The sequence below is a fragment of the Mastomys coucha genome, unplaced genomic scaffold (genome assembly GCF_008632895.1).
Source record: "Mastomys coucha isolate ucsf_1 unplaced genomic scaffold, UCSF_Mcou_1 pScaffold14, whole genome shotgun sequence".
Lineage (NCBI taxonomy): Eukaryota > Metazoa > Chordata > Mammalia > Rodentia > Muridae > Mastomys > Mastomys coucha.
The window spans coordinates 19038983-19050034 of record NW_022196896.1 but is presented as its reverse complement, the minus strand read 5'-3'; the positions used below and the strand labels follow the sequence as shown (position 1 = coordinate 19050034).

General features: G+C 34.2%; 1 protein-coding gene across 3 annotated transcripts in view; it reads left to right on the top strand.

The window, feature by feature from the left end:
• Mmp16 (matrix metallopeptidase 16) overlaps positions 1–9615 on the top strand; it is a 256760-nt gene extending 247145 nt beyond the window's left edge. For all 3 annotated transcript variants that reach the window (XM_031366538.1, XM_031366539.1, XM_031366540.1), the window contains exon 11: positions 136–9615. In XM_031366538.1, the coding sequence (XP_031222398.1) occupies positions 136–470 (335 nt within the window). In that variant the 3' untranslated portion in view covers positions 471–9615. The remainder of the gene's footprint in view (positions 1–135) is intronic.
• The last annotated feature ends 1437 nt before the right edge of the window (positions 9616–11052 follow it).

The following is an 11052-nucleotide window of genomic DNA, read 5'->3' as shown; positions in this document are numbered from 1 at the left end:
TTTTTCCTTAGAAACTAAAAGGACTAAAGATATTAAGCTACATGTTTTGAGAAGTTACCTATTTCATTATCATCTATATGCATATCTACTCTCATAAATGAGTGGTACCTCTCTGTGTGTATGTTTTCTCTCCAGGCTTTACCTATTTCTACAAAGGAAAGGAGTATTGGAAATTTAACAACCAGATACTCAAAGTAGAACCTGGGTATCCAAGATCCATCCTCAAGGACTTTATGGGCTGTGATGGACCAACAGACCGAGATAAAGAAGGACTCAGCCCACCAGATGATGTAGACATTGTCATCAAACTGGACAACACAGCCAGCACTGTGAAAGCCATAGCTATTGTTATTCCCTGCATCTTGGCCTTATGCCTCCTTGTATTGGTTTACACTGTGTTCCAGTTCAAGAGGAAAGGAACACCCCGCCACATACTGTACTGTAAACGCTCTATGCAAGAGTGGGTGTGATGTAGGGATTTCTTTTTTCTTTCTTTTCCGGGAGTTTGTGGTAACTTGAGATTCAAGACAAGAGCTGTTATGCTGTTTCCTAGCTAGGAGCAGGCTTGTGGCAGCCTGGTCGAGGCTGACCTTCCAAACCTAGATGGTTGCTGGTCCTGCACATGAGTGGAAATATAATCATGGAGAAGCTTCCATGATGCACAGTATCTGCCGTTCTTCAGTCCTCTGTCTTTCTTTGTCATTCAGTTCTAGGCCTTTCCTCTGCACGCTCAATGCCCAGTAAAATTTCAGGATTAACTGAAGAAGAGGAAATATAGAAGAAAAATTTCTTAATTTTTTTTTTAAAAATGCATTTCCTTCTGAAATCTGAGCCCTTTTCTGGGAAAGAGAAAGAAAGAGAGAGAGAGAGAAAACAAAAAGAGCAAATCAGAAAACCCATAGGTTTTTTGCTTTGAAGCAAAAGAAGAAAGAGTTTAAAAAACAACAAAATCCACAATTGAACTTTCAGGAAAGTGTGAAGATCCAAAACAGCTTTGTCTCCAAAGAAGATAGCTTTGTGACCACTATGGATAGTCTCCTGCGCATCGTTTTGTCAGGTGGGAGATCTGAAACATACATGCAGGACGCTAGACTGTTGGGACAGCCATTTTCCAACAAACAAGGGGCCAAAATATCTGCAATATAGTACCAGCCTTAATAATACATGCATTTTTCGTTTTCTACAGCTGTTCTCAACTACGTCCACAATGTATCATCACCTCCATACTCATAGCTGTATTCAAACAGGACCTTTTGGTTGTTTTGAAATGTTTCTGAACCTCCCCCCCTTCTTGCCTCCTGACCCAGCCAGCATCATTGTGATGTTCTTCCCAGTTGTGTTAGGCCTTTGTCCCAGGCCGACCATTGGTCTGTCAGCAATACTCCGCGCAAAGCAGAGCAAGAAGCGTTGTGTCTCTGAAGGAAAGAATGTGATGGGTATTTTATAAAGATATGTTACTCTTTAATACATCAGTGTAACCCTTTGAGAACTATCAGACCAGCTTACAGAGTCAGGATGATCAGTCTTGCAATCTGGTCGTTTGTAGAACAGGCCAAAAGGGAAGGCCATCACAGGTTCGAGAAGTTGAGATTTGTAAAGCATACCTTACAATCCCATGTAATTCTTTAATGACTGATAGTACTGCATAAATGCTTTTATAACAACAACAATGATGTGACTTGCCAAAACTTTTCTGGCAAATAAAAAAGATATTTTGTTAACAGTATCTCATGAGAGTGAAATTTTATTTGAATAATTGGTTAGAACAGTCTAAGCTTTTTCTTCTTCAGACATATTGATTTTTTTTTATTTGAAATCCACTGCATGAAAACTCAGTTGCCATAAAATATGCAGTTAGCATTGCTCGGTTAAGACTGAATTAAAATGATGACTCTGAGTTGCATGAATACCTTCCAGTGTATTACCTATTGCATGTCAGCCATAGTTCTCAAAGGGTTGGTGTGGCTTCTGGCATTTAGCCATCTATTTGATCACTGACAGAGCCAAGAGACACCAAAGCATCCCATTGTTGAGTGTAATTTGTCCTAACAGCAGTATTGTCATTTTCATGTGACCTGCAGAGCAGGGTCTTATCAATATTTTTTTCCTAGAGAAAAGTCAGCAACTGACAGACCTCTTTATTGATTTTAGATGCTGCTTCTTGCAGTGAATGGCGTTACAGCCACTGGGCTGTGAACTTATTTGAGATGGTCAGAAGGAAAGCACCCCACGAGTCAGACAATTGGCTTTGTGTGAAAGCCAGCTTTTGAGGGGATTAGCTTTTGAAACAATGAACAGCTTGCCTTGAACTTGATATTGATCTGTTGACTGTCATTAACAACAACTTAAACACTGTCTGCTGTGAAAATTTTCCTTGAAGAGCCCTGGTCTGTGTCTTTGCCCTTTGACCTTTAACTTGCAAACTGGCACAAACTGAAGGAAAATCTGGTGTCACTTCTCCACTGGATTGTTATTCTCTAAAACCTAGTAAACGAGCTGTTTCCTTCAAGTGGAGAGAGAGTTTGGGTAGTGGATCTGCAGGTGGCGCTTTGCTCTCTACATGCACACTCTGGATATGCCCTATAGGTAGAGGTATTTTTTTATTTTTTTCTTTAATTTCAAGCTTAATTTCATCATTTTAGTAAAAATTACAAAAAAAAATAGGAAAAAAAAAACCTCAAATACTTGAATGGCCAGTGTGGCTTTTATATAAAGCAGGAATTTTATACTAGTGAAAATTTCTTACTCATTTGCTAATAATACACATTTCCAGATGATTTTTAATGAGTGTAGGTATACATTCTTATTTGGAAATGGATAGTTTGGCTGCCTTGAATTTATATTTATACTCAACATAGCATGAAAGTTAGAATGCCTTTGGTTAAACTACATGTTTATGATTTGGTTGGGGACATTTTTTATCATGGGTGGCATGCTGAAAAGCCTGGCAGAATGGTGTTTCCTACAATCTGAGCATATTTTGTAAAACTAAGAAAAAGAAACAGTTAGGAAAGAGAAATGGCTCCATGGCTTCATAGTACCACACTATGCAATGCAGCTTGTACTTCAACAAGACAGTCAAGATTTTGAATGTGAGGGTCAATAACACAGGGAGGGCAAGGATCAACGCTGTAGCTCTACTTCAGTACTTCCTTTCTAGATGATGCGAATATTATAGTTAGTTACTACAGAGCATGGAGGACTGTATACATAAGCCTGTTTATACAGTGTTTGCTTGTTAGAGGGTTTAATCCTTTCAGGACCTTGATGTCAAGAAAAAAATAAAAAATGACTGGAAACGTTTTCTTTTTCTAATAATAGACATGAGTAACTGTAACCTTTTGGGACATGTGCAAGTCATCGAGGAACTCCATCAACATACACTGAACTTTTTTTCTCTCAAAAATCAAAAATATAATCAATAAGCAATTTCTTGACTCTTTACTCATTCATCACAATACCCTGATTCATCATAAGACTGTAAGTACCTAAGGGCTAGAAAATAATCATAGCATTGAAAAGGGAGGAGTCTTTATTATGCTTCAATTCTGGTAAATATCATGGATATGATTTGGGTTTTGTTGCCTTGAATGTGAGAAGTCTATGTACCGAAAATGGCTTCTATGTCTACTATCTTGATTGGGACCGCTGTAAGTTTATAAGTGATAAGAACTAAGTACAATGTGATCAAAAACATTGGGCTTCCTTTGTTCACCGTATGCCAGGCACTTCATTCATATGATGGCTGACTTTTCATATGCTTAGGATTTGTATTAAAAGAAATGAGGTAATGCTAAAGAAATCAAAAAAATTATGAGTGATGAAAATAGCAATTAAAAATTTAAAAAATTAACTTATTGGCATTAAGACCATAATGCCAGTTTAATATCAATGAAGACAGTCAACTAAGCATGTTCTTTCTGTAACCTCTAACTGAGTAACATACAAAGCTCAGCCCCACTGTTTCCAAAACTGAAATGAAAACATATTTGTATTCCTAAAGCAATTCATCTCTTTCATTATTTTTATTACTTTAACAAATATGAAGACAACTGTAAACCAGGTAATGGATTTTACATAAAATAATTTTCAAGTTTACAATTTCAGGTAAATACTGTATAATATTAATCAGACTGAGTGAAATACTATGATAGGTAATCAGTTTGAATTCTTTATAAAGCAGTAATTCCACATCAGTTCTGTAAAGAAAGTTGTGATTTTAGGTAATTGTTAACTCATCGGAGAACAAAGTTTCTGCAGAGATGGTTATAACAGCAGGTGAAGACAGATGCTCTTTGCCATGGTAGGGTTACAGGGCTCAATCAGTAAACAATAGATGCTCCTAGCAAATACAGCTTTTGTTACTAATCAGTTAGCAAGGCTTTTCTGAATCACATGTAATAAGTTACTTAGTAATGATCACTAAGAGGCAATACTAAGTAATAAAAAATAAGATGAATTTACTCAAATAAGAAAACATTACCTTTATTACTCAAGCTGCCTACAATCTCTTTCATCAGCATATAATTTGGCTCTTCAAAGACTGTACATGTAATTTTAGTTCATTTCTGTGACTTAATCAATTAGAATGCAATGTAGTTGATAAGAATATTGGCCAGGTCTACTGCTCAGTGTGATATCTGAATGAGGGTGTATATACTGGGTTCTAGGAAGTGTAATGTAATATTCTTAAGTTCTCCATGTTGTATTTATATTCTAACATGGCACAAATTCAGACTCCTGTCATTTGAATCTTACAATTGATGAACTAACTGGTGTGCCCATATTAATTAATTGGTGTGCTATCTGAAGAGGAATAGAATAGATGTTATTACTTGAATAGATATGTTAAACAAAAGTCATGAAAATAATCATTTTCTTTTTTAGGTACTTGGTATTTATTTCCCAAAACAAATAAAGGCAATGATTTGCTGATAGTTTTGAATCTGTAAGGCTGCAGTATAATTAAATAAGCCTGGGGATTGTGACGAAGTGTTTACAGTAATCACAGCCAAATTTTTAAGTTTTGATACCATAAGAGCATATTCCAAGCTATCAAAGACCCAGCATACCATTTAAACCACAAGTGTGACATTCTGATGAACTATCACAAAGAGCTGTAAATAAAATCTCCACTATGGTACCAATGAAGAGGCCCAGCAACATACTGGTATAATGTAACTATTCCTTCTAAGGGCAGTGACCTCCACAATACTGACTTATAAAAACTACAGTAAACAAGTTCCAGGGGCTAGAAGTCTAGATGACAGTTTTTCTGCTGCCTAAGAAGAAAGTTTAAATGAGTCTCTTTTAAGGGTTGAACTTAGTATAATAAAGAAACTAAAATTTAAGGAGACTATCACACTATTGATATGAAAGCTACATTTTATAAGTAGAGTGGGCAGTGGAGAAGGATAAAATAAATCTTTTGTAAAATATAAAGACATGCTCTAGCACTCTATAATATTACAACTGAAAGTCTTACTTCAGCAAGAATGAAAATAATAGAGAAATTGAAACTTCAAGCTCCTCACACCAGGAATGAGTACATAATTTATCAATGTATATACTTAGTCAGTGCCCATTAGATGTCACCTGTGTAAACACATCTGATGCTCATCCATTGCCTCATAGACCCAAAATATTAAAAGTTAAAAGTATTCATTCAGTAACCTCAGTCAGAATGATGTTAGAACCCTGTGAAAAAAGCCATTTCCCTAGGATAGAAATTTACCTCAGTAATCATATAATATAAAACACTTGGCATAGTAGCAAAGGTTGCCTTAGTGTTCTAGTCTGATCTAATAGTAGACTCAGTCCATAATGTACCACTCACATCATTTCTTGTGTCTTACTATTGGCGTAAGTTTGAGTTGATTTTGAAATATTTCTGGTCATATAAAGAACACCTAATTATCAGTGTCTTCTTCAATATGTCTACTCTGAAATATGATCCAACAGTATAGAAAGCCTAGAATGAATACTAACTTGACATAGTCACAGAAATTCAGAAGAAAAATCACTGGTGGTATTTCATAATTCCCATCAATTTTTTTGGTAGGATCCAGAAGTAGCAGCTTTCAGTGTTTAAATACAGCTATTGACTGGTAACAGAATATGACATGTATCATTTCTTTAACATAAACTAGTATTTTACTAAGTAGTGATAGAGGAGTATGAGGAGTTTAGTGATGTAACAAAAGCTTCACAGGCATTTGTAATGAATGCCTTTTAAGGGAAATGGGGCAAAATCAACAACTTGTGATCAGTACATCCTAAGCATAAATAGCATATATATATATATGGAGGGCATTTGTATATGAAGAGATCTGAGATTCTATGTCTTTCAGCTAAAAAAAAAAAAAAGGTTGTCTTTTTATAATATAAGAATTTTTCTTATATTAACATAGAATGAATTCATGTATTCAAATGTGAGGTCTATGTGAGGGCCCTTCAGGAAAACACATCAAAAGCTAGAGTGTTGTGCTGATTCACACGTCGTGTCAATGTGCTCTGCGATAGAGCTAGATTTGTAAGCCCTTAAGAAGGGAAGAAAATATCAAGTATAAATATAACTCTTTCCAATTAGGCCACTTAGCTTCAAAGTAAATATCACTAACATTTTTCCACTGAGGAAATGGAAAGATAGAATGGTGAGAAAAATAAAAGATAAAACAACTAAAAAAAGAAAAACATTTTGGCCAACAAAGACATTTCTACCATTTCTTTCACCTGTTTTGATCATCAAAAGAAAATTGCATATGGACTTCTTTGTAGCACTTGACAGGTAGCTCGATTGGATCCCAGGAATAATACCATAGTACTTTTAACGTAGGCCTTTTTATACTTGCCTCAAATAGTATGAAGTTTGGTGAAATGTGACATGACAGGATGCTTTTCCCTAGGATTGTCTATGGTGCTGCTTATATTTGGCATCTTTATGTGAATGTTTGTTGCTATGTTGGCCTGTCTTGCCAGTATACTGATGAATAAAGCCTTGTGTGCACTATCTATTTGAAGTCACTAGAATGCATGTTTTGTTTCCTGTCATATGATACCAATTGTAGTTCATTCCCTTTCTATATACCCACAGCCCACTTGTTAGTATAAAACATACTTTAAATGAATGGTTTTGTTAGTAATACAAGGATTACCTAATGTAAATGTTTTCTTTTACAACACTGAGATATCAGAGGTCAGAGTGTCTCCTCATTTCTTGCTCCTTATGCATTCCAATGCTTTTGTAAAATTAGGATTTTAGTTATGATAGACATTTCCCATTTTATATATGGTATGGAATCCATTATTCCTTTCTATACAAATAAATCAAATTTTTACAGTCAAATAAACATGGGTACAAATTGAGAAAAAGTGATTATCAAAATTTTCTTCCTTCTGAGGTCATTATTTGATTCCTTCCAATCAGCAATTTTTCATCCCTAATTTTGCTAATATTTAATAAATCATATTTTATTTCTTCTTTCTTTGAAAAACAGAATTTAGTAGTACTGTACAACATAGTTGGAACCCTGAAATGTCTTTGTTTGTCAATATTTTCCATCATAAATTACATGGAAAACATAGCCTTTATCACATCGCAAACTCTTTCATTGGCTTATATTTTTATAGAGCTCTTCCCCTTAGAAAAATTGAATGCAAGTATAATTGCTGTTGTTTCTTGATAAGACAGCTATGAAAATTTATTTTTAGAAAATGTATCTAATATAAATATACCATATAATAAATATTATGATATAGTGTTTAAGTACATCAGGAGGACATGAATGTCTAAAGACTTGACTCTTTGGAATATTTCCCTTCTGGGGTATGTTACATAAGTAAGAAAGAGATAAAGTACAAGAATAGGGTTTGTTACAGCAGTGACTTCTCCTGCACTGGCTATGTCTGCAACAGCATTTCTCTTGGGGACCTCTATTTTCAGGGGCTTTAGAGGCTTGGTCATAAAATATTGTGTCAAGTGTAAAAGTCTTGAAAGACCTTTTTTTCTTACATGTTATCTAATTTTAAACAAATATATTTTGGTTTTATATTATGGAAAGTAAATGGATGGAGTTTGGTAGTTTAATTTTGTGCTAATATACACATTTAATAAGCTTGATTTTTAATAAAAACATAAAATATAATTAGTTCATAGTCTAATTTTTTAAATGAGTCAAATATTGTTGACATTGAGAAATTTGCCAGCTTGATCAGTGTGGTACTTATCTTCAAAATGGATACGTGTTGTTATCTTTACTTCAACAAGTGGATCAGTATGACTGACAATAAATAAAGATACATGATATCTATATAAGCTATCTAGTAACATATATTTGGGACTATATAGTATATGATTCATATATATACATATGTATATGTATATATATACATACACACACACTAGACACATTAAGTAAAAGAAGCTCCTGTCAATTATTGAATAAATACCATATATTTTTTTAAGATTTGCACAGACATGTAACTTTCAGAGTCCAAATGAGACACAGCAATTGCAGAGGAAAGTTGTCCCCTGGGTAAACAAGAAACATTTTCCAGCTTCCTATGAAAATTACCTTTCATTTTTATAGTGTGGATATTAGGAATGAAAACACTAAAATAAATTAAGATTTATAAAATAAAAAGAGACTGTGAAGCAGAGAGAAAGGCCAGGAAATTAGTATTTAGGACATTTGACCTGTGGTTTCAGATAGAGAATATGAAAAACCTAATCTTGAGTTTCTGAGTTGCTTACTTTGTACTCAACATTTTCTCAGTAAGACTTTTCATTACATGTAGATTTTTATGTGCAAGGCATGAAGTGATACATTTATTTTCTCCATGGATTTTATGGGTTGAATGTTATGAGTTTCCCCACACAGGTTTACCTTTACTCCATATTAAATTTGGCATATATATTTTCCCTGATTGCTTCTACTGACAAACACAAAGCTTGTTTGTGTGCAAATAAAAGGCTAAATAAAATGGTGCTAAAGTGTATTATGACTGTCAGATATAATCAGGCAAAACTTTGTGGTGCTTCAATTAATTTCTCATTGATTTTATTGACCAGTGTGTTGAACAGTGTTTATTCACAAATTGTGTTTCACTAGTAAAATTAAGGCTTCATAGCACATTGTTAACAAAAAGGTTGCCTAGATTGTATAATAGCTCACCAAGCTATTTTCTCCTTGACTCCTTATAATGATGCCTCATTAAAGGTCAAGGGCCATGCTATTAATCTCATTCTATAGATCAGTAACATGACTGAACATTTTTCACATAGTACTTATGTTTACAATGCTATAACCCTTTGACTGCTGCGGCAACCTTTACCATACAAAGGTCACAATCTAGAATCATCAGCATGGTTTGTGCCATGGCAGTCAAAGAGTTAAGGGCTGTGCAGTTATTTGTGTTGTATTTATTAATTATATTTATTTCATTTCCATTCAAGAATGGGTTAGGGTGGGGTATTGTTTGTCTGCTGTAAGTGTCTTAACCTAGGGGAAGGTTAAATGGCTTTTTATACTGTTGCATCTTCTGTATTTACCATCAATTCATTGTGTTGTAATTAAAAATGTCAATAAATAAGAAAACTGAAAAATGGTTCATAGATATTGTGGTTTTAGTCATGATTTGCTTTCTTTTATGATCAGCATGTAGAGTATGATCAATAACTTTAGTCTTTATTGTCATTATCTTCCTAGTTCAAAATCAAAACAACAATGAAAAAAAAACAGCAAATGAAAATACTTAAATGCTTGGCTGATTTAGAGAAATGTTCCAAATTAGCAAGTGTCTTCATCTAGCTCTATCAATTGGAAGATTGCAAACAATTGTGATCAAGGAGAGGATCCAAAAATACTCTGCAGTAAATATGTACAGAAAAATTTAGGCAAGTTTTCATGATCACAGACATGGTATTTTATGGTACATAAAAAGTATGAAAAATAACCAATTGGAGGAGAAAGAATAATCTGTTATTTAAAACTGTATGCCAACCCTGGTTAGGTAATTCAATTAAAGGAATTATGTTTTATATCGTGTCTAGAAGAATTCTATTTGAAGAACACCCCTTTTCTAGTTTTTGCTAAGATCTAAACATAGGCATGTGCACGGGTTTAGAATTCACTCTATCACTGAACAACTCCTCAGTCTACGTTTTTACAGTAATGTTATTGTATTAAAGACCAGGAAAGAAGAACTAGCTATCAGATATAAAACTAAAGATAAACTCTTTGTATTTATCATTTAAATGAATTACAAAAGCAGCTAAATAACCTTCTGAAAATATTCAGTAGTTTTGTATAAAAAAACAAAATCAAACAAACAAAAACACAGGACTAAGCATTTTCTAAATTTTAGCATATAGCAGCAGTCCCCAAATTTGAAAGGCCATCTGAATTTTACAAAGAGTAACAACTGTCACTGGGGGTAAAGTAAAAATATATTCTCCCATCCAAAATCTCTCTACTCTTATACCAATAAATTAACCATACATGTACAAACAAATACACACAAGACAAAAAGAAAGAGACAGTGAGAGATGAGATCTCAAGACTGGCTTTGTACTCTTAATCCTTCGCCTCCTGTTACTGAGCTTATAGTCATTTCCCAACATGACAAGCCTAAGATTCTCATTATAATCCATATGTAAATGAGGGTCACTGAGACAAGTGAACTAAAATGGTCATTGGAGATATATTGCCTAATCAGATGAAAACTTCATAAGAGACAGCTTTTTCTGTTATGTTGGTGAACCTTTATCCTAACACAAACCCAGAGAATATAGAGAGCTATCAAAGGTTTAATTAGAAGACCTGCAGATACCATTGTATATATGGTTTCCATTCATGCACTGTAGTGTTATTTCTCCTTGTGTTCCCACGACCTGTTTGGGGTGTATACTCTGTCATTTCCCTAAGTCCTCTTTCTCCCTTAACACACCTGGTTAAATCTATAGTAAAGACTCTTCTTTTTTAACACATTTTGTTATTAGATTGTTTTCTTATTTACAACATCTCCTTTCCCAGGTTCCCCTCTTAAAAAAAA